Genomic DNA, 25085 nt, shown 5'->3' on the forward strand with positions numbered 1-25085 from the left:
AGAAAGAAAGAAAGAAAGAAAGAAAGAAAGAAAGAAAGAAAGAAAGAAATCCTTCTTCCTCCTTCTTTTGTTTTATTCAGGTTCTCAAGAGATTGAATGATGCCCACTCACATTGGGGAGGGCAATCTACTTTCCTGAGTCCACTGATTCAATTGCTAATCTCATCCAGAAATGCCCCCAGATACACATTCAATAATAATGTATAATCTGGGCACTCTGTGGCCCAGTCAAGTTTTCACTTAAAATTTACCATTAAAATAGCCCATAGAATGGGACAAAATATTTGCAAATCGTATATCTGATAAGGGACTTGTATCTAAAATGTATAAAGAATTGTCACAACTTAATAATGAAAAGACAACACAATTATGGTGCATCTGGGTGGCTCAGTTGATTAAACGTCCGGCTCTTGATTTTGGCTTAGGTCATGATGTCAGGTTTGTGAAATCAAGCCCCACGTCGGGCTATGCTCGGGATTCTCTCTCTTCCTCTCTCTCTCAAACACAAACAAACCAGTTTTAAAATGGACAATCTAAATAAATTTTTCACCAATGAAGTTATACAAATGATCAATAGCACATGAAAAAGTGCTCAATATTTGTAGTCATTAGGGAAATAAAATCACTTCACACATACTGGAATGTCTAGAATCAAAAAGACAGACAATAGCAAGTGTTGACAAGCATGTGGAAGAATTGGAACCTTCATACACTGCTGGTGGGAGAGTAAAATGCTACAGCCATTTTAAAAAAACAGTCTGGAAGTGCCTCAAAAAGTTAAACAGAATTTATGTGAAAACATATATGCACTCGAAAATGTATCCATGAATATTCATAGCAGCATTATTCATAATAACTGAAAGCAGAAACATTTCGGTGTCCATCAATTGATGAGTGGATAAACAAAATATTATTTTAAAGGATTATTAATTGTCAATGAAGGAAATGAAGTACTGATACATGCTACAGCATTGAAGAACCTAGAAAACATTAATTCAGTGGAAGGAGACAGTCACAAAAGACCATGTGTTTTATGACTGCATTTCTAGGAAATGTCCAGAGGCAAATCCATAGAGACAGAAAGTAAATTAGCGATTGTCGAGGGCAGGGAGGTGGGAGGAGAGGAAGTTGACTGCTAACAGGTAAAGGGTCTTTTTTGGGATGAAGAATGTGTCCCCATATTAGATAGTGGTGATGATTGAATAATTCTAAAAGTACTAAAAATCATTGATTGGACATATTAAAGGAATAAATTTTATGGCCTGTGATTTAAATCACAATAAATCTACTTTAGAAAGAAAAAAGTACAGAGGCATTTAAAAAATAGGTCAGTGAGTTGTCACCAAGGTGATTAACATACCATGCCCAGAAATGAAGTAAAACCAGGAATCCCTGGACATATGCAAGTATCAACACCAGCTTTGCCTCTGACAGTTTCTGCTGAACTCTGGCGAACTTGAACCTGTATTGTGGTAACTTCACAGGGTGTGAGGGACAGGATATACAGACTAGGCATGTTAAAGGGGAGGATTCTATCATAAGATCCCCTCTAAAAATTGGTACTCCATCAGAGTAAGGGTGAAAATGAAATAAATCCTGTCATGTTACAGAGGGGAAAAATTCTTCCTTGAAAACATATAACCAAAAGTCTGCATTCATATGAGTTTAGATTTGTATTCATAAAAATCTGTGTATTCAAAACAACAACAACAAAACCTGACTGTAGAATTTCACGTGAAGTGTCCTCCCCCCTCATTTGGGTGCACCCTTAGGAAAGAGAAGAAAAGCAAGTCACAGAAACATGCTTACACCTCTAGTCTGTTTATTTAAAAAATAATAATAATAAAAAGAAAAAATAAAAATATTATTTAATGACATATATGGGACAGTGAAACTGTAAAGAAAACTGAGAGAATAATTATCATTAAAGTTGGCCTAATGGTTCCCTCTGGGTGTGGAACAAAAGGGGGTCTTAAGGTACTAGTAATATTACATTTCTTAACCTGGTTGTTATACATCAGTGTTAGTTATATTTTTATTCCTCAAATGATAGCTATGTTTTTATTGACACTTTGTGTATTTGATGTTTCACAATAAACAATTTTTAAATGCTGTCAGATTACTATGTGGCAGACAGAAGGGGAATTGCAATCAATCAGCCCATCTATCATTAAGTACGAGGATTTTGCACTTGGATTGCTTTGAACGTGTTTTATGTTTTCATTCCATTTTAATGAAATCAGAACTTGAAATCACAGAAGATACATTATGTATGTGATTCATGCAAGAAAGACTTCAGAGACCTCCCATCAGCAAAACCATACTAAAAAGAAAAGCCTTGGTACTAACATCAAAAGATTTATGAATGAAGGCAATTTATAAGCTATAAAATGTTTAAATTTTATGTTTTAAGTTTCAACATTTAATGTATATTTGTAGGCAGGTAGTGCATGTATACATATGTATAATTTCCTTAATCCAATTTTATTTTCTTTCTTAAATTAACTGACCATCAATTCTATTCATACCATATAGGAAAACATCTACTCTATTAAACATTAAGGAATTGGACCAAGATTTTGATTTTTGCAAAGTATTGTTTAGGAACTAATGTGAGTTGAGAATAGAATAGCATAGAGGTTATGCATGCTGGAAAAAGAAGCTTGATCTTTAACTTTTGTTCCTGAGAAAATATAAAACTTAAATATTAAGAAAGATTATCTCCAATATGAGTGAATATAGCATAAATTGTCTTCAAAGTAGTTTTTACTCATTACTTATTCATCATTCTAACTTGAAAAGCAATATGTCACTTTTCAAACTACTGAAGCAAAGTTAAATATATATAAAGAAAGATGGATATGTAAACCTCATTTATATATATGTGTCTCCATTTGTTTAATTCTGCCTTTCAACACTCACTGGAAAAACAGGAGATTATTCCACATCTGGTCTTTTGGTTAAAGTTAGCAGCGATTTTTTTTGTTAATCTTTGGAGTGATCAGGAGATTTGAAGGATGTATTAATCCTACTCTGAGTGTGTCAAAGTAGATGTCTTTGTTCATTTCACAAAACCAATAAGAGTGCTGTTGTGAGGATTAGATTCTGACAATTCAATCCAGATGACTACTTTATTATGGAAAATTATTCTGCATCCCCATCTAATCCAGAAAGCATATTCATAGAGAAGGCTGTGTAGCTACACTAAAATACAGTAGCAAATATTAAAATTAAAGGTTATAAGAAGAAACACAGCTGTTAAAGGGCAGTGACTGAGTGAATTCATTTCAGTGTTACATATCTATGATGTGCATTATTCAAGATTTTTTCCAAAACTCATTTCAAAGGCTCTCACTTTAGCATTTCAAAGGTGGTGGATAATATTTGGGCAAAAAAAAAAGTTTCACTTCTTTTAAATACAATAATAGAGTTTGAAAGCTAAATATGCAAAGGCTTATAAAATAATGTGTGCCAGGGAGTTCTGAATGTCAATTGTTTGCACAGATGTCCCAGTTGGAGCATAAAATATTGGCATGTTTCATAAGCAGTTTTTCTTTCTGGAAGAACTTACTTGCACTTGTGCAGTGACATGAGCTTTCTTTATGACATAGAGGAAAACTGATAATCTCAAAAAAAAATAGGTAAAAATGTGGATCTCCAAATTCAACTGATCCTCCAGATTCAACTGAACCTAATAACTGGATGCGAGTTATTAAACACATAAAATGTTTCATAGAAGTATTATCTGGTTTTTGCTTTTATTTTAAAAATTCAAAACATATCAGGACCTATTTCATCTCAGAGAAGTATGCTCAAACTACCTTAAGCTTTAAAAGTTAAAGCATGTGGTGCTCCATTCCTGAAAGTCCATATTTTAGAAAGAATATTGATTTAACTCTACATTTTTCCAAAAATATGATGCCCCTCTTCCCATTGCAATATAAAGTCAGAGGCTAGTTTATGAATATTTGCTACTAGTCCATTAGTGACGCAATTGGATTCAAAGATCGTAGAGACTTTGTCCAAGAGCAAGATTTTCTACCACTATGTATAATTCTTCCTCTTGAAACTCGGCTTCCCAAGGTGTATTTCATGAACTACTAGTTTGGGTCTTTGCAACATACAGTCAAACAAAGGTTTCCATTGTCAAAGTAGGTTGGAAAGTACTAGAAGGCATTCTTAGAGATATATGACACCATGGTGTTTTGAAATTTTTCTGTAGCAGACAAAGCTGTTTAATTTACTTTTTTAAAACTGAAACTTCCTAGTTTGCATGACCTTTTGCACATAACCCAATTCATATCCTTTGATATGGGTAGGCAAATGCTGTCCTATGTAATGTAATCGAAGAATGCATTCTGGTTGGCTTTTAAATGAGTATTCATTTCTACGAAATGCAAACAGTGATATATTCATATTTGTAGTAAAAAAATACTTTGTAATTGTTAATAAAAGCCTGATATTTTACCGATTTCTCTTCAAGGTCAGCATCAGGCTTCCCAGAAATTATATTTATTTGCTTTGCCTGAGTACAGTAGTACAGAGATTAAAGAATTTTGAGGAGTATTGTCTCATAAAATATGGGATAGTTTTCAGATAATAATATCAAGAAACTAAAGCTTTCAAATGAGAGAAACAGAGTGAGGGAAACCTGAAGCTCTAACCTCTAAAGAAGAACCTAATTCATGGTCTTTTGAGGACTCCAGGCTCTCCCAAACCCATCGCAGGGCCTTTCTGTATTTTAGAAATGTTGCCAGGGTTTGAAGGGCAGCTGTGAGCATATTACACTATGTGACCCACATGTAGTTTTTTTTTTTTCCCATTTTCATCTCTTCTTGTAGGAACCAAGCCAAATATAGTTTGAGATGGGATTACTCAGTTGAAGTTTATAGAATGGTAGCAGTTGTATCTTTTGTTGAGTTACTTGTATAAACAAGAAATTATTCATTAATTATGTCATAACTACATGAACATCAGAGTACTCCACTGACCCACAGTCCATTCTATTGCAAGTGCCCTTCCTGCCTGTCGTCACCTGGCTAATTCATACATCTCAAGGTCCTATATCGTCTCAAGGAAGCACCACAGACCTAGCCCTGAGTATCCTTATTCGGTGCTCCCAAAGCAACTTGTACTTATTTCTGATCAGATCACCCATTTGTACTTTAAAAATTATATTACAAGAAATAGTCATAAATACAATGGACTATTTCTCAGCCATCAGAAAGATGAACACCTACCATTTGCATCAACTTGGATGGAACTGGAGGGGATTATGCTAAGTGAAATAGGTCAATCAGAGAAAGACAATTATCATGTGGTTTCACTCATATGTGGAATATGTAGAGGACCGTAGGGGAATGGAGGCAAAACTGAATGGGAAGAAATCAGAGAGGGAGACACACCATGAGACTCTTGACTGTGGGAAACACATTGAGGGTTGCAGAAGGGAGAGGGATGGGAAGATGGGGTAACTGGGTGATGGGCATTAAGGAGGGCACATGATCTAATGAACACAGGGTGTTATGCAACAGATGAACCAAACACTACCTTAAAGATATACTACATGTTGGCTAATTGAATTTAAATTAAAAAAAGAAGTAGTCATATAAAATAAGCCAGTGCACTTACTATAGAAATGCTGTTGAGAATGTTATTTTAGAAATCACTTTCTATCTTTTATATAAAATTTCAGGGAGCTCTTTCTTGTATAATTCAGTGCTATAAAAAGCTTTTGTCTCTTCTCAAAAACTCATGTGATTCTTCCTTTTGATAATGAGAACGATACAACTGATGATGTGTTTACTTTTAGATAAGGCGGCCAGGAGGCTTTGGGCCAAATCTAAGGTTTATTTCAGAGAAACTTTGAAGGTTCTCATAAGGTTCTTTTTGTATAATTTTTTGGTCCTTTTTTGCCATTTCGTTTGTTTTAATTTCATGTATCTTTTGTCATAAGCCACCTCTCAACTTTTGTGAAAAAAGTCGGGCTTTGATAAATAGTTATAAAAATAAAATGTAGAGGAAGAGGACAACAGTCCAGTGAATTCCTTTGTTCTTGAGCAAATGTGGATTATTAAAATCCTTTATTTGTTTCTCTTTTTAGTTTGGGTTCTTTGTTCGTTAAGCCAATTGAATCAGTTTTGACCTGTTTGAATATTCCTAATTAATCTGGTTTTGGTAGGGAATAAATTTATTAAAACTGAAACTGATTCCAAAGATTTAATTAAGGAGATTTGGCCCTTGTACAACTCCTGAAAGCGCACTTCACAATTAACCTCCCTCCAGCTTGTTTGCACTCATCTCTTATTTTCCCCCTCAATTTCACTTAAGCAAGTTTCCTTTATGTAAATCCTGGTGACCTGGGAACGCATATATAAATTCTCCATATTTTGAAACCGTAGCCCTGAAATGCTGGGGGGATGTGGGGGGCATTTTCTGCTTGCATTTCTTCAGTGCCACTGAATTACTCCTAAGCATGTCACTGTTTTTTGAGATTTCTTATTACTTTGTTTTTCCATTTAAAAAAAATTCAGTTATCTAATTGCCTTAAGTCTTTCAGAGTATATGAACAACATTTAAAAACAGCATTATGATGGTAGAATCCAAACTTTGGAATTTAGACCCAGGGATCTGAAAATCTTTCTTTGGGTGATACAAAGAACGTTGTTTGTTTTTTCATCTTTGTTGTATTGCACAGATGTTCTACTTAAGCTACCAGGGTATTATAAATCATGAATAATGTGAAAGCATTACAAAGAGATGAACATACATTTTATTGTATTATTTTTCAAAGATGTATTTATTTATTGGGGGGAAGGGCAGAGGGAGAGAGGGAGAGAGAGAGAGAGACTCTCCAGCAGACTCCTCAGTGAGTGTGGAGCCACACCCCACGATCATGAGATCATAACCTGAGCCAAAATCAAGAGTTAGCCACTTAACCGACTGAGCCACCTGGGTGCCAGAACAGGCATTTTAGAATTAAACCTAGAAATGGACATATTGCCTGGAAAGAAGAAAGAATAAAAATTGGTGCTGCTTAGAGAGCATATTCCTCAGAAAGTCATCACTCACCCAAAATATTGTTAAGCGTGAACACCCTTTTCCCTTGTGATTAGCTGGTGTCCTCATGAGTACTATCACATCAAGTCAAGAATTTTCTTGGAGGCTCTTATGAGACATGTTTATTCATTTATTCATTCAAACATGTATTTATTGAATGCCCACTTTGTACCCAGCACTCTTCTCTGCTTGGGACATATCAGTGGGCAAAACCAGCAAGGATTACTAGTGACTCTTTATAACAACAGACAGAATAAATAAGTAAAGGATATGACAAGCAGAAGGTGACAAACATTACTAAAAAAAATAGGAGAGGGTAAGGGAGATATGAATGGAGGAGCGTATAGGAAATTTTTAAAGGATATTCAAGGTAGGCCTTGAGAAGGAAACAATTTTCAATTTGTTGTTGTTGTTGTTGTTTAAAGATTTATGCATTTGTTTTAGGTGGGGAGGGGCAGAAGGAGAGGGAGAGTCTTAAGCAGACTCCCTCCAGAGCTCAAAGCAGGACAGAGAATTTGGTCTCAGGACCATGAGATCGTGACCTGAACTGAAACCACCCAGGCACCCAGAGAAGGAGACATTTGAACAAAGATTTGGAAGAGGTGTGAGAACACTCATATGAGGATAGAAAAGTTGTTAAAATCATCTGGCTCTGACAAGATAGAAAGAAGCAAAAAGAGACATCATGTTATTTTGACTCAATTTTATCTTCAAATCGGAATGTTTCAAAGCGATTGCAGCCCTAAGTGAAGATAAGTAGGTTTTTTATTAGTTTTCAGTACCAACACAAACTTTAAAGTCAGGAAGATGTGGTTGTTCTCACACTCCCTCTATGGTTATCATGAGTTGGAGCAGAAATGCAGTAGATGACCTTGAAAGTAACAGCAACTCACATCACATAAATGTGATATACATTAGATACCTAACATCAGACACTGCAAACAGGTACCAAAGCTTGACAGTTCATACAATGTTTTCCAGGAGATTCAATAACAATACATCAAGATGTAATCTTTTCCAAGACAAATTCATCCTTCCCGAGCTGCCAGAAACCTTTTATCTGCTTCCCAATGCCTGAAGTCATATATCAGGCAGTCATGAAAATGCCATGAATGCAAAAGTAATTTTAATGAATAAAAATGGAAGGCAACATGTCCACAGATGTGTAGTTTAGGAACAGTGATCAAACGGACAATTTTAACTTATTCAACATTAAAGTGACCGTTGCTAGATTAAATCACAATCATAGAGATTATATTATCTGAAAATACGAGATGAATAGATTCAAACACAGAGATTTTTTTTTTTAACAAAATGTATTTTCAGATAGTTCAGTCTACTGATCCTGTTTACCAGGTCCCCACGGTAAATAGAAAAAACTAGACGCTGGGGTCTTCACTTACTGCCCAAACTCCAGCAATCCTCAACCTCAGTTCTTTCATCTGTTCTCCTTCCCCCTGTACTGTGTTTCTTGGTTCTTTCAATGAATTACATAGAGAACTACCATCAGAACACATTTAATGTGCCACGTGCCGTCCCAGATGTTTTTACACGGATCATCTCACTTCATTCTCACATTCTGATATGTATGTGTGTTCAGCATGGAGGAAGTCGGGGAGAACATGGAATCTGAGTGACATTTTACAGGAGCTCAGGGAGGATGACTGCTCAAAATTCACACACACATAGGAAGAAGTAAAGCTGCTCAGGTTTTGTAGCTCTGTCGAGCCATCTGCTACTTCACAGAGGCCACTATGATAATTACTATTTGCATAGCATCGTATTGTTGATAAAGTATGTTTATATTTTATTTATTTAATTATATCATGATTCCCTAAGATCATTCTAATTATCTTGGTTTTCTTGAAAATTATCAGTCTATAGGACTGATAAAACTTTGAAAACCCTGCAGAATGTATGAAAGCCACATGCCTGTCTTTTGTGTAAGAACAATTATAAACTGCTTATATGACAGACTCATTAGATTGCCTCTATCTCATGATTACAAAAGACTGGATTTTCAGTAAATACAATAATGCAAAGTATGGCAAATTACTCAAGGATATTTCCTCCACAATAAAATGAGGATAATCGTATCTACCTAATTACCTACCTCACAGGATTGTTGTAAAGACACAGTGTGATATTATATAAAATAAATATACATACAATCAATACAAAGATAATGCAATATAAAAGAACTTTCAGAATTGTTTGTTATAATAATAATGTTTTATATTAATGATGATTATCATTAAAGATTTATAGGTATCTTTATAATATATTTGCCTCTATTGCTTTTCGACTTACATAAATACATGCTTGATATTAAAAGTTTAGAACATATCAAAATATATGGAGAAGAAAGTTAAAATTTCATTTCATACTTACCTTCCTCAACCCAACTAATTTTCCCTTCCAAGAGATGATAATGATTACTAATTTGATACTTGTTCTTGCAGATCTTTTAATATGCATATATATTCATGAATATAAGTGTATTTAATTTTTTCCAAATACATATCAATCAAATATATTTTACTTGACATTTTTGTTTGTTTTTGCTTAACAATGTGTTCTGGAGATCTTGAATAGCTATGTAGTAGTGTAATACTCTATAATGGATAGTAAAGCTATTTCCTGGGGTGCCTGGGTGGCTCAGTCATTAAGCGTCTGCCTTCAGCTTGAGTCATGGTCCTGGGGTTCTGGGATTGAGCCCTACATCGGGCAGGCTCCCTGCTCATTGGGAAGCCTGCTTCTACCCCTCCTACTCCCCCTGCTTGTGTTCCCTCTCTTGTCCTCTATCTCTCTCTCTGTCAAATAAATAAATCAAATCTTCCTGAAAAGTTAAAAAAAAAGATGGGCTCTATATATGGAATGGAATATTACTCAGCCATAAAAAGAATGAAATCTTGCAACGACATAGACAGAACTAGAGAGTATAAGGGTAAGTGAAATAAGTCAAAGATAAATACCATATTATTTCACTCATTTGTGGAATTTAAGGAAGAAAACAAATGAACAAAGAAAAAAGAGACAAACCAAAAAGCAGACTCTTAGAGAAAAAAACTGATGGTTACCAGAAAAGAGGGTCAGTGGGGGATGGGTAAAATAAGCAAACGGGATTATGAGTGCTATTATCATGATAAGCACTGGGTTATGTATAGAATTGTTGAATCACTATATGTACACCTCAAACTAAAATAACATTGTATCCTAACTATACTGGAATTAAATTAAAAGGAAAGGAAAGAACGAACACTGTTTGTAAGCATATTATACTGCTGCAATAAGTTTGAAATAGAGCTTTCTTGGAAAAATGCACAGATTGCAGAGTGATTTATTGAAGTATACTACAATAATTTGCCAACATCATTTGTTTTCTGGAATCTGGGAGAGGATCATTAAATTTTGGTGAGTGAGTGTTAGGGGACTTCCAGACCAAAGAGGAATTTAACTGAGAATCCTATAGAAAAGTACACACTTAGTGGCCAATCTCCAATCAACATTTAACTCAAAGGCTTGTTGTGAGAATTTCATGAATTATTCACGGAGAATCACAGCATAGTGATGGCATCAAAGTGAATTTTACCTAAACTCTAGTCCCTTATCTGCTTCCTGTGACCTTGGGATTTTTAAATTCCCTAGGCTTCAGAACTTTGTTCATCTATAAAATAGGGATAATAATGATATTTTAACAATAAGATTCTTAGAATTCATTTTGAACCATTTCACATAAAATATACAAACTTTGCAATTATATAGTCCCATTTACAATGAATCCCTGACAAATGCTTTGCTCTAATTTTCATGTATATTACATACACTATAAATTCCACAGAAAATGTCGTAATATTTGCTTTAAACAGTCTTACATATTTTGAAGAAATTAAGAGAGAAAATAATTTAACAATTACCCAGATATTTCTGATTTATTTATTTATTTATTTTAGATAAAGAGAAAGAACATGAGTCAGGGGAGGGGCAGAGGGAGAGAGAGAGATTCTCACACAAACTCCCTGCTGAGGGTTCAGCCTGACACAGGGCTTGATCTCGTGACTCAAGAGATCATGATTTGAGCTGAAATCAGGAGTCTAACAGTTAATTCACTGGAGCACCCAGGTGCCCCATATTTCCCATTCTTAATCTTTATCCTTAATGTCCATCTTTGGTATCATTTCTCTTTGGCCTGAAGAATTTCCTTTAGAAAATTTTGTGTTTCTGTTGGCAGTACATTATCTTAATTGTTCTTCATCTATTTTTTTTTTTTTAAGTAAACTCTATGCCCAATGAGGGACTTGAACTCACAACCCTTGATCAAGAGTCACGTGCTCGGGAGAAGAGTCAAGATGGCGGAGAAGTAGCAGGCTGAGACTACTTCAGGTAGCGGGAGATCAGCTAGATAGCTTATTTAAAGATTGCAAACACCTACAAATCCAACGGGAGATCGAAGAGAAGAAGAACAGCAATTCTAGAAACAGAAAATCAACCACTTTCTGAAAGGTAGGACCGGGGGAGAAGTGAATCCAAAGCGACGGGAAGATAGACCGCGGGGGAAGGGGCTGGCTCCCCGAAAGTGGCGGAGCAACGGAGCACAAAATCGGGAATTTTAAGTCTGTTCCACTGAGGGACATCGCTCCAGAGGCTTAACCGGGGTGAAGCCCACGTGGGGTCAGCGTGGCCTCAGGTCCCGCAGGGTCACAGAAGGATTGGGGGTGTCTGAGTGTCGCAGAGCTTACAGGTATTAGAACGGGGAAGCCGGCTACAGAGACAGAGCCGAGGAGTGAGCTCTAAGCTCGGGGTTACCTTGAACTGGTCACAGGCTTGGTCAGCTCGGAGCGTGGCCGGAGGCAGGGTGACGGGAGTAATTGGGTGCTGTTCTCTGAGGGTGCTCTGAGGAGTGGGGCCCCGGGCTCTCGGCTACTCCGGGCCAGAGACTGGGAGGCCGCCATCTTCATTCCTGTCCTCTGGAACTCTACGGAAAGTGCTCAGGGAACAAAAGCTCCCGAAAGCAAACCCGAGTGGATAATTCAGCCCGGCCCCTGGTAAGGGCAGTGCAACTCCACCTGGGGCAAAGACACTTGAAAACCACTACAACAGGCCCCTCCCCCAGAATATCAACAAGAAATCCAGCCAGGACCAAGTTCACCTACCAAGGAGTGCAGTTTCAATACCAAGGAGAGCAGCGGAATTCCAGAGGAGAAAGCAAAGCACGGAACTCATGGCTTTCTCCCCATGATTCTTTAGCCTTGCAGTTAATTTAATTTTTTTTCTTTTTCAATTTTTTTTTCTCTTCTTCTGCTATTTTTTTAACTTTTACCCTTTTCTTTTTTAACGTTTTTTAACTAGTTTATCTAATATACATATATTTTTTTCCTTTTTATATTTTTTCTTTATTCGTTTTCTTTTTTTAATTGTTTCTTTTTTTTTTTTTTTCTTTCTGAACCTTTTTATCCCCTTTCTCCCCCTCACGATTTGGGATCTCTTCTGATTTGGCTAAAGCATATTTTCCTGGGGTTGTTGCCACCCTTTTAGTATTTTACTTACTCCTTCATATACTCTTATCTGGACAAAATGACAAGGCGGAAAAATTCTCCACAAAAAAAAGAACAAGAGGCAGTACCAAAGGCTAGGGACCTAATCAATACAGACATTGGTAATATGTCAGATCTAGAGTTCAGAATGACGATTCTCAAGGTTCTAGCCGGGCTCGAAAAAGGCATGGAAGATATTAGAGAAACCCTCTTGGGAGATATAAAAGCCCTTTCTGGAAAAATAAAAGAACTAAAATCTAACCAAGTTGAAATCAAAAAAGCTATTAATGAGGTGCAATAAAAAATGGAGGCTCTCACTGCTAGGATAAATGAGGCAGAAGAGAGAATTAGCGATATAGAAGACCAAATGACAGAAAATAAAGAAGCTGAGCAAAAGAGGGACAAACAGCTACTGGACCACAAGGGGAGAATTCGAGAGATAAGTGACACCATAAGATGAAACAACATTAGAATAATTGGGATTCCAGAAGAAGAGGAAACAGAGAGGGCAGCAGAAGGTATATTGGAGAGAATTATTGGAGAGAATTTCCCTAATATGGCAAAGGGAACAAGCATCAAAATCCAGGTGGTTCAGAGAACCCCCCTCAAAATCAATAAGAATAGGTCCACACCCCGTCACCTAATAGTAAAACTTACGAGTCTTAGTGACAAAGAGAAAATCCTGAAGCAGCCTGGGGAAAAGAAGTCTGTAACATACAATGGTAAAAACATTAGATTGGCAGCAGACTTATCCAAAGAGACCTGGCAGGCCAGAAAGAGCTGGCATGATATATTCAGAGCACTAAACGAGAAAAACATGCAGCCAAGAATACTATATCCAGCTAGGCTATCATTGAAAATAGAAGGAGAGATTAAAACTTCCAGGACAAACAAAAACTGCAAGAATTTGCAAACACCAAACCAGCTCTACAGGAAATATTGAAAGGGGTCCTCTAAGCAAAGAGAGAGCCTAAAACTAGTAGATCAGAAAGGAACAGAGACAATATACAATAACAGTCACCTTACAGGCAATACAATGGCACTAATTCATATCTCTCAATAGTTACCCTGAATGTTAATGGGCTAAATGCCCCAATCAAAAGACACGGGGTATCAGAATGGATAAAAAAACAAAACCCATCTATATGTTGCCTACAAGAAACTCATTTTAAACCCGAAGACACCTCCAGATTTAAAGTGAGGGGGTGGAAAACAATTTACTATGCTAATGGACATCCGAAGAAAGCAGGGGTGGCAATCCTTATATCAGATCAATTAGATTTTAAGCCAAAGACTATAATAAGAGATGAGGAAGGACACTATATCGTACTCAAAGGATCTGTCCAACAAGAAGATCTAACAATTTTAAATATCTATGCCCCTAACGTGGGAGCAGCCAACTATATAAACCAATTAATAACAAAATCAAAGAAACACATCGACAATCATACAATAATAGTAGGGGACTTTAACACTCCCCTCACTGAAATGGACAGATCATCCAAGCAAAAGATCAACAAGGAAATAAAGGCCTTAAATGACACACTGGACCAGATGGACATCACAGATATACTCAGAACATTTCATCCCAAAACAACAGAATACACATTCTTCTCTAGTACACATGGAACATTCTCCAGAATAGATCACATCCTGGGCCACAAATCAGGTCTCAACTGGTATCAAAAGATTGGGACCATTCCCTGCATATTTTCAGACCACAATGCTCTGAAGCTAGAACTCAATCACAAGAGGAAATTTAGAAAGAACCCAAATACATGGAGACTAAACAGCATCCTTCTAAAGAATGAATGGGTCAACCAGGAAATTAAAGAAGAATTGAAAAAATTCATGGAAACAAATGATTATGAAAACACAACGGTTCAAAATCTGTGGGACACAACAAAGGCAGCCCTGAGAGGAAAATATATAGCGGTACAAGCCTTTCTCAAGAAACAAGAAAGGTCTCAGGTACACAACCTAACTCTACATCTAAAGGAGCTGGAGAAAGAACAAGAAAGAAACCCTAAACCCAGCAGGAGAAGAGAAATCATAAAGATCAGAGCAGAAATCAATGAAATAGAAACCCAAAAAACAATAGAACAAATCAACGAAACTAGGAGCTGGTTCTTTGAAAGAATTAATAAGATTGATAAACCCCTGGCCAGACTTATCAAAAAGAAAAGAGAAAGGACCCAAATAAATAAAATCATGAATGAAAGAGGAGAGATCACAACCAACACCAAAGAAATACAGACAATTATAAGAACATACTATGAGCAACTCTACGCCAACAAATTTGACAATCTGGAAGAAATGGATGCATTCCTAGAGACATATAAACTACCACAACTGAACCAGGAAGACATAGAAAGCCTGAACAGACCCATAACCAATAAGGCGATTGAAACAGTCATCAAAAACCTCCAAACAAACAAAAGCCCAGGGCCAGACGGCTTCCCAGGGGAATTTTACCAAACATTTAAGGAAGAACTAATTCCTATTCTCCTGAAACTGTTCCAAAAAATAGAAATGGAAGGAAAACTTCCAAACTCATTTTATGAGGCCAGCATCACCTTGATCCCAAAACCAGACAAGGATCCCATCAAAAAAGAGAACTACAGACCAATATCCTTGATGAACACAGATGCAAAAATTCTCACCAAAATACTAGCCAGTAGGATTCAACAGTACATTAAAAGGATTATTCACCACGACCAAGTGGGATTTATTCCAGGGCTGCAAGGTTGGTTCAACATCCGCAAAGCAATCAATGTGATACAACACATTAATAAAAGAAAGAACAAGAACCATACGATACTCTCCATAGATGCTGAAAAAGCATTTGACAAAGTACAGCATCCCTTCCTGATCAAAACTCTTCAAAGTGTAGGGATAGAGGGTACCTATCTCAATATTATCAAAGCCATCTATGAAAAACCCACCGCAAATATCATTCTCAATGGAGAAAAACTGAAAGCTTTTCCGCTAAGGTCAGGAACACGGCAGGGATGTCCGTTATCACCACTGCTATTCAACATAGTACTAGAAGTCCTAGCCTCAGCAATCAGACAACAAAAAGAAATTAAAGGCATCCAAATCGGCAAAGAAGTCAAACTAACACTCTTCGCAGATGATATGATACTATATGTGGAAAACCCAAAAGACTCCACTCCAAAACTGCTAGAACTTGTACAGGAATTCAGTAAAGTGTCAGGATATAAAATCAATGCACAGAAATCAGTTGCATTTCTCTACACCAACAACAAGACAGAAGAAAGAGAAATTAAGGAGTCCATCCCATTTACAATTGCACCCAAAACTATAAGATACCTAGGAATAAACTTAACCCAAGAGGCTAAGAATCTATACACAGAAAACTATAAAGTACTCATGAAAGAAATTGAGGAAGACACAAAGAAATGGAAAAATGTTCCATGCTCCTGGATTGGAAGAATAAATATTGTGACAATGTCTATGCTGCCTAAAGCAATCTACACATTTAATGCGATTCCTATCAAAGTACCATCCATTTTTTTCAAAGAAATGGAACAAATAATCCTAAAATTTATATGGAACCAGAAAAGACCTCGAATAGCCAAAGGAATATTGAAAAAGAAAGCCAAAGTTGGTGGCTTCAGAATTCCGGACTTCAAGCTCTATTACAAAGCTGTCATCATCAAGACAGCATGGTACTGGCACAAAAACAGACACATAGATCAATGGAACAGAATAGAGAGCCCAGAAATAGACCCTCAACTCTATGGTCAACTAATCTTCGACAAAGCAGGAAAGAATGTCCAATGGAAAAAGGACAGCCTCTTCAATAAATGGTGTTGGGGAAATTGGACAGCCACATGCAGAAAAATGAAATTGGACCATTTCCTTACACCACACATGAAAATAGACTCAAAATGGATGAAGGACCTCAATGTGAGAAAGGAATCCATCAAAATCCTTGAGGAGAACACAGGCAGCAACCTCTTCAACCTCAGCCACAGCAACATCTTCCTAGGAACATCGCCAAAGGCAAGGGAAGCAAGGGCAAAAATGAACTATTGGGATTTTATCAAGATCAAAAGCTTTTGCACAGCAGAGGAAACAGTTAACAAAACCAAGAGACAGCTGACAGAATGGGAGAAGATATTTGCAAACGACATATCAGATAAAGGGCTAGTGTCCAAAATCTATAAAGAACTTAGCAAACTCAACACCCAAAGAACAAAGAATCCAATCAAGAAATGGGCAGAAGACAAGAACAGACATTTCTGCAAAGAAGACATCCAGATGGTCAACAGACACATGAAAAAGTGCTCCATATCACTCGGCATCAGGGAAATACAAATCAAAACCACAATGAGATATCACCTCACACCAGTCAGAATGGCTAAAATTAACCAGTCAGGAAATGACAGATGCTGGCGAGGATGCGTAGAAAGGGGAACCCTCCTACACTGTTGGTGGGAATGCAAGCTGGTGCAACCACTCTGGAAAACAGCATGGAGGTGTCTGAAAATATTGAAAATAGAGCTACCCTATGACCCAGCAATTGCACTACTGGGTATTTACCCTAAAGATACAAACGTAGTGATCGGAAGGGGCACGTGCACCCGAATGTTTATAGCAGCAATGTCTACAATAGCCAAACTATGGAAAGAACCTAGATGTCCATCAACAGACGAATGGATAAAGATGTGGTATATATATACAATGGAATACTATGCAGCCATCAAAAGAAATGAAATCTTGCTATTTGCAACTATGTGGATGGAACTAGAGGGTATCATGCTTAGCGAAATAAGTCAATCAGAGAAAGACAACTATCATATGATCTCCCTGATATGAGGGAGAGGGGATGCAACATGGGGGGTTAAGGGGGTAGGAGAAGAGTATATGAAACTAGATGGGATTGGGAGGGAGATAAACCATAAGTGACTCTTAATCTCACAAAACAAACTGAGGGTTGATGGGGGGAGGAAGGTTGGGGGGGATGTGGTTATGGACATTGGGGAGGGTACGTGCTATGGTGAGTGCTGTGAAGTGTGTAAACCTGGCGATTCACAGACCTGTACCCCTGGGGATAAAAATATATGTTTATAAAAAATAAAATTAAAAAATAAAAAAAGAGTCACATGCTCTACCAGCTGATTCATCCAGGGACCCGTCCTTCACGTAATATATATATTAAGAGTTTTTTTTTTTAAGTTTTTTTTTTTTAATTTATTTGACAGATCACAAGTAGGCAGAGAGAGAGAGGAGGAGGAGGCAGGCTCTCTGCTGAGCAGAGAGCCTGATGCGGGACTCGATCCCAGGACCCTGAGATCATGACCTGAGCCGAAGGCAGAGGCTTTAACCACTGAGCCACCCAGGTGCCCCTATATATTAAGTTTTGACTTTTATCTTTAAGCACTTTAAAGATATTGTTTTACAGTTTTTTATTATCCATAATATCTGCTGAGAAATCTGTGACTTTTAGAACTATGATTCCCCTATATGTAATGTGTCATTTCTTTCTTGCTGCTTTGATGATTTTCTTTTTTTCTTTGGTTTTCATGATGTGTGTGGGTATGGTTTTCTTTGTATTTATCCTGTTTTATGTTTGCTGAACATCTTGAATTTACAAATTTATGCTGTTGGACATATTTGGTAAGTTTTTGGCTGTAGTTTTTAAATAGTTTTCTCTGCCTAATTTTTTCCTACTTCTTCTAGGATTCCAGTTATTTGCATATTAGGTCTTTTGATATTGTCCTGCATGTCCCTTGGGCTCTGACAATATTTTTTTTTCCGATAACTTTTTTTTTTAAGATTTTATTTATTTATTTGACAGAGAGAGACAGTGAGAGAGGGAACACAAGCAGGGAGAGTGGGAGAGGAAGAAGCAGGCTTCCTGCTGAGCAGGGAGCCCAATGCAGGACTCAATGCCAGGACCCTGGGATAATGACCTGAGTTGAAGGCAGATGTTCAACCGATTGAGCCACCCAGGCACCCCCTGATAATGTTTTTAAAATATTTTTAAATATATTATTTATATATATTTTATATTATATATAAATATATAAAAATTATAATCTAATATAATTTATATAATATATATTTTTATATTTTATATTATTTTATAACATGATTTAATATAAATTATATATAAATATATATTATATTTATATATATATTTATATATTGTATATTATTTATATATATAAGATATATATATATAAACATATATATATCTTTTTCATATTGGACAATTTCTATTGATTTGCCTTCATGTTCTTATGTTTTTATATGTTAAATCCATTTTGACATTAGGCCCATCCAGTAAGTCTTTTTATTTAGGTATTGTGCTTTTCCTAGGTTGGGTTTTTTTTTTTTTTTCTATGTATATGATTCCCCTGCTGAGTTTTACTATCTTTTCATTGGTTACAGTATAGTTTCCTTTACCTAATTGAATATAGTTATATTAGTTGCTTTTGAGCCATTATCTGATAATGCCAACACCTGTGTCATTAGGAATTTAGCCTCTCCTTATTATCTTTTCCTTACGGAATACATTCCATTGGGGCACCTGGGTGGCTCAGTCCTTAAGCACCTGCCTTCAGCTCAGGTCATGATGCCATGGTCCTGGGATCGAGTCCCACATCTGGCTCCCTGCTCAGCGGGAAATCTGCTGCTCTCTCTCCCACTCTCCCTGCTTGTGTTCCCTCCCTTGCTGTGTTTCTCTCTGTCAAATAAATAAATAAAATCTTAAAAAGAAAAAGAATACACCCCATTTTCCCATTAGTTTTTAATGCCAAGTAATTCTAAATTTTGTCCTTGACATTATGAACATTGTTTTGGAGTCTCTGGATTCTGTTTTATTTCCCTCTAAGGAGGTGATGCTTTTGTTTAGCAAGAAATTAACTTAGTTTGAAACAAACTGAAAATTTTGTCTTGCATGTAGTGGATAACAGCTTGAATCTTGTTTCAGTTCTTTTATCTGGATGAGTAGAAGGAAATTCTATTTTGAGTTCTTTTATCTGAGCTGTTTGTATTCTGTCTTTGTTATTTTAATTGAATTAGGGTTTAGACAGAAATTGTCTGAGTACATATACAGAGTTTAGAGTTCTCTGGTTCTCTTTTTTGGAATTCCTCCCTCATTCTCTAGCTGCCCTGGGCTCCCTTCTCTTGCTTCCTCAGGCTAGAAAGATAGCAGGCATTCTGTTTGGGATTTTGCCACCTTGTACCACACCACAATTTTTGTCTGTCCATACGTCAAAGCCGTTCAAGATGGGACATGCATTCTGTGTTGGTAACTTCCTACACAATTCTGTGTGCTTCTGTCTACTCTCTTGACTCCTCAGGTTGTTGTTTTACTGTCTGGAGTTTCCAATTGTTACCTGTGGAAAGGTCAGTTTGTTATAAGTCTACTTCTCCATACTAGAAGAGGAACTCTCCAAACCAAAGTAATCAAAAAAATTATCTTTTTGCATATAAATAATGAGTTATAAGAATTATGTATGCTTGAGGTGCCTGGGTAGCTCAGTCAGATAGGTATCCCACTCTTGGTCTTGGCTCAGGTCTCCTTCTCAGGGTCAATAGTTCAAGCCCTGTGTTGGGTTCCACACTGGGCATGGAGCCTACATAAAAAAGGGTGGGGGGGAGGCCTGGGTGGCTCGATTGGTTAAGCATCTGACTTTTGATTTTGGCAGCTCAGGTCATGATCTTAGGGTCGTGAGATCAAGCCCTGCATCTGGCTCTGTGCTGGCATGGAGCCTGCTTAAGATTTCCCCTTTCCCCGTGCCCCAGTCCCCCTGCCCCACACACTCTCTCTCAAAAACAAAAACAAAAACAAAAACAAAAACAAAAACAAAAACGCATGCATGCTTGATCTAAGGATTTTGTTTTTGGCATGTGTGTTTAAGGGAAATTTCCCTCTACCTATCCTACCTGTCCTTTCCTAACCACCATGTTACTATCATAAGAGAAGTTTATTTTCTTATTCTGTTTCAGATTGTCTAATAATCACCCTTTAATAAGCTGATAGGCAACAAACCTATAAATCCAAGTCGGTGCTATTCAGATTATGGTTTGCCAATCAGTGCCTATACATGAACTATTGATTGCCTGTCCCTGATGAGATGAGAGCAGAATTTTGAATATGTGCTTAGGCACCTTCATGTAACTTTCATGAAGTCATTTTAGATCCTTCACATAAGAAAAAAAAATTGGTCTTGCATTTTGCCTGCCTTCAGTTTTTGTTTTTCATTTATTTAGTAACTAATTTTTATATTTTAAAAAAGCATTGGTTGATAATAGCTTGGAAATCAAAAATAAAACACTGGTTCTTCCCACAGATTATTTGAGAAACGCTGGCCCAGATTTCAAATAAGAAAATTACTTTTTGGCAGGTCTTTAAGTTAACCATTTAATAGGAGAGATTTAAAGAGGACTTCAACTACCTCCATTTTGACCTCTGTCTATACGTTTTAATTGATTAAGTTCTTTTTTTCCAGCTTATTTCTTTACTCAGGCAAAAGACCCTGTGGGCAAAGCATTCCCTGATTGGGAACCAAACTACACCCTCAAGCAGTAAGGACTGCCCTGAGCCAGCAAGACTCTGCCCCTGGTCCATGACTGACTCTGAGATAATGATCAGTTTAACCTTTACTTCCCACCTGCACATACCCACAGACTTTGGTCCCGCATTTTCCTTTTATAAACTTAGAAGTATTTTCAGCGCTTTGGAGATAGTTGAGAGGATAGTGTGCTGTTTTCCCATTGTTGATCTCACTGAAATACATTCCTTTCTTGTTTCCCCACCACTAGTTTTCTCTGTCTTTGGATTTTGTCAGTTGGGAGTGGCTGCACCTGGTCTGTTTGGGAATCCCTGGAGCCAGTGATCTCGCACACCTGTGCCCCAGGGTACATGATAAACTTATGCTGTAATTTAATTTTAGCAAAAGTTCCTGAAGACCTTGTTCTTTTAAAAGACAAGAAAACTGAGGTGAAGAAAGTCCTAATCAAGGTGATTTCTCTTGGGTAAATGACACAGCAACCAACATGTCAGAAAAAGAATTAAGCACTAATTTAACTTTCACCTGAGAGTGTTCATTCATTGTTGTTCACACCCTCAGAAATTACTGCTTTAATAATTAGAAGTAAAACAGTAAGTTCAGAGGAAGAACAAATAATAATAGCAACAGATCCATTGACGGAGATCCTTCTGTGCAAACAACTCTGTATAGGGAAAAACAATTATTTTATGTGGATATTTTTATTCCCATTTTAGGGATGAGAAAGCCGTGTTGGAGAAGCAACTTAATTGAAATCATAGAGCAAGTATGTGACAGAGTCAGGATCCCAATTCAGATTTGTCTGGTTCTAAAATCTCTACACTAACTTTATTTATTTGATTTTTAAGTAATTGCCTCACCCAACGTGGGGCTCGAACTCACAACCCCAAGACCAAGAGTCACATGCTCTACTAACTGAACCAGCCACGTGCCCTGCATTATTGTTATTAATCCCCAGATAGACTCATATACAAATTATTACATCATTAGGCAGATGATTTCAAGTGCTCTATTAACACAGTCCTAGAAACAACTGGGCTGTAGAGAGTGCTTGGGTCTCTCTCATCAGTCTTCACCAAACCTAGCCTAGAAAAATCTATGTCATAGTATCAGGTGACAGTGAGTCAGCATTTTGGAAGGCAGGTAGAAATCAGGAATCAATAAGCAAATTCTTTATGAATCATTGTAGATGTTTATGCTTGTTAAGTGTTTCTAACTGTCTATTGTCTTTGCCTATTAGAGGAGTACAGTTAAAGGCCTTTTTAAAAACGATATACATAAAAACTATCAGCTGACATCCTATCCTTGCCAAGCTGGAGAATGGAATGGAAAGGCAAAGACTTTTGTGCTTAAAAACATTTTAATAAATATGCTGAACAAAACTAGGTTAGGTCGTTCTTTTGGGGAACGTACTTGCAAGTCAGTATTTCACCGACCCTATATTTTAAGATTTTCTTAAAACATCATTAAATCTAGTTTAAATGAACATAATTCTACTTATCCTAGCAAGGAAGGTTTTTTTTTAAACGATTGTTATTTTTTTTTTTTTTACAGAAATAATTTTTGCATCATTTTATGCTTCAGACATGAGGTAACTGTGATTCAGTCTCAGAAAAATTTCTTTATGCTCTCCTTTTGTCCTTCCTGTGTCTTCCGTAACAGAAAATTACCAGCAGAAGCATTTCCCCTTCACCCAATGCCTATTCTCTTATCACAGTTTTCTCTCTACCCTCCCTTCCTGCTCTGCAGGGGAATTTGAGAGGGCAGGGGAAGAGTGCTAAAGTTTGTTCTCTATCCAACACCACAACATACAATAGTGTATGTGTTTAATTCTTTTTGCATATTAGTTCCCATTTTCCTCTTCCCTACCTCCTTGTGTTCAATGGACTAATGCCAGTGCTTTGCCCCTGCACACTGCCAGGCCACAGAGACTTCCATCCGAATCAGAGCAGGGCTGAAAATTTCTGCTTTTCTAGTGTCCTTTCTACAATGCTGGGCCGGTGATGTAATGACGATATTATGAGGAGAATTAATTTTTTTCCTACCTGTCTTGTACTTTCTCCACTACCTTTCCCATACCAATCACTTCTTACTTCTCTGCCACCTTTCCTATATATTCCTGCCCTATACCTATCATTTTTTGAAATTGTATTAGAAACTGTTTATATGTATGAACACATCACATCCTAACAACTCTTACTTAGTAGGTAGTAATACTAACAGCTAATATTTGCGTGCTTACTATGAGCCAAAATTTAAGCATTTTACATGTAGTATTTCATCTAATCTGTGAAGTTATTATTTTTCTTATTTTACAGGTAAGGAAGCTGATGTTCAGTACCTTAGGTTATGCTGCAAGCGATCGGCAGAGGCTGGATTTGAATTCGTGTCTGACTGGTTAAAGCAACTTTTAATCACTATTTGATAATTATTTAATTATTATTTTCAGCCCCAAATCTGGTGAACACTTCGCCATCTCTAGTACCCTCATCCGTTGTGTCTCCCTAGGTTCTCTTCCCCTCTTCGTGCCCCGCCCCATGTCCTTTCCGACCCTTCATCCTACGGTTCGCCCGCACTCCTCTACTATCCTGTCTTCTCCCCTATTCCCGTCTCAGTCACCCCCATTCCTAAGATCCTTGTCCCTTTCTTTCCTTTTTATTTTGAGACCCTCGTCCCTAGTATTCCCTATTTCTCTCTACTTCTGAAATTCCCCCTCCTCCTGTGGGGTCCTCGTCCGCACTCCCCCAGGCCCCGACCCCAGCAGCTAGGGGAACCTCTCACGTCGGGAAGGGCACCTCCCCTTCCCAGAGCCCAGAGGCAGCGCGGGGCACGCAGCGAGCGCACGTAAGGAGCGCAGCGCGTCGGGGCTGCAGTCGAAGGGGAGCCGCGGGGTCCTCCCGCTCCTCGGCAGCCCCCGGGCGCGGTGCAGTCTGGGGGAACATGGCCGCTTCCGGTTTCCCTCCCGGGCCGGCGCTAGCCTGACCGCGGCCTCGGCCCGGCGCACTCCGCCCTCCGCTGCTCCCGCCCCGCAGCCGCGGAGGTCGCTTCAGCCTTCCCCTCCTGCTGCCCGCGCCGCGCCATGGAGAAGAGCTCGAGCTGCGAGAGTCTTGGCTCCCAGCCGGCCGCAGCACGGCCGCCCAGCGTGGATTCCCTGTCCAGGTAACCAGGATGCCCAGGGCCCCGCCCAGCGCCCGAGAGGGATGGAGAGGGGCCGGGGACCCACTGGATGGTGCCCCAGCTCTTCGACTTGCTTCCCGAAGGCTGCGCCGAAATTCCTTTCCTGCGACTTGGGAGCCACTTCATCCTCCCTCTTCGGGGTTTAGAGGCTGGGAAAACGGGAGGTTAAAACTCACTGCTGCTTTATTGGTGACTCCACTTACAACGATCTTGGTTTATCCCTGGTTGAGGCAGCCCCAGTTCATTGGTTTCTCTTGTTTCTCATTACCTCTCGGATTATTTTTTTGGACAGCCCCCCCCCCCCCCCAGCCACCACCCCTCATTTCCTCTCTGCCTTTCTTTACTATACACTTTTCCAAACAGTTCTCCAGTCGTCGTTCCATCTGTCCGTGTGCCCTTGATTTTGGGATTCTTGCCCACCCTTTCCTCTTTTTCCGTCACTTCATTTCCTTATGTCTTTAATGATTTTCCCTATACTCTGACCCATTCCCCCCATTTCGCCTTAAAAATGTAAATAAAAATGCCCACTGTACGTCTTTTTTCCAAATCTTCCAGCTGAAAATAATTATCTAGGAATCTGAGCAGTCCTTAACCCCGAGTGAATAATGAGTGGTAGTTTTCTTCCTTCTTGGGCTACTGATTCTTCTGGTTATTCTCTTGTACCAGATTGCCCCCCCCCCCCCATGTTGAGAAGGACTTTAGTATGCAGTTTTGTAGACAGCTGTTGTGAATATTAACTAGACATGTTTTAGATGAATATTTTCCCT

General features: G+C 38.1%; 1 protein-coding gene across 2 annotated transcripts in view; it reads left to right on the forward strand.

Annotated features, from left to right (window-relative positions):
• The first annotated feature begins 23957 nt into the window (after nt 1-23957).
• The window catches only part of MTMR2 (myotubularin related protein 2), a 126252-nt gene continuing 125124 nt past the window's right edge, over nt 23958-25085 (forward strand). The window contains exon 1 of one of the 2 annotated variants that reach the window (XM_032852743.1): nt 23958-24300. In XM_032852743.1, coding sequence (XP_032708634.1) covers nt 24221-24300 — 80 coding nt within the window. In that variant the 5' untranslated portion in view covers nt 23958-24220. The remainder of the gene's footprint in view (nt 24301-25085) is intronic. The other variant, XM_032852744.1, reaches the window with a different exon arrangement.

This window comes from Lontra canadensis, unplaced genomic scaffold (assembly GCF_010015895.1).
Source record: "Lontra canadensis isolate GAN:19392208 unplaced genomic scaffold, GSC_riverotter_1.0 scaffold7, whole genome shotgun sequence".
Classification (NCBI taxonomy): domain Eukaryota; kingdom Metazoa; phylum Chordata; class Mammalia; order Carnivora; family Mustelidae; genus Lontra; species Lontra canadensis.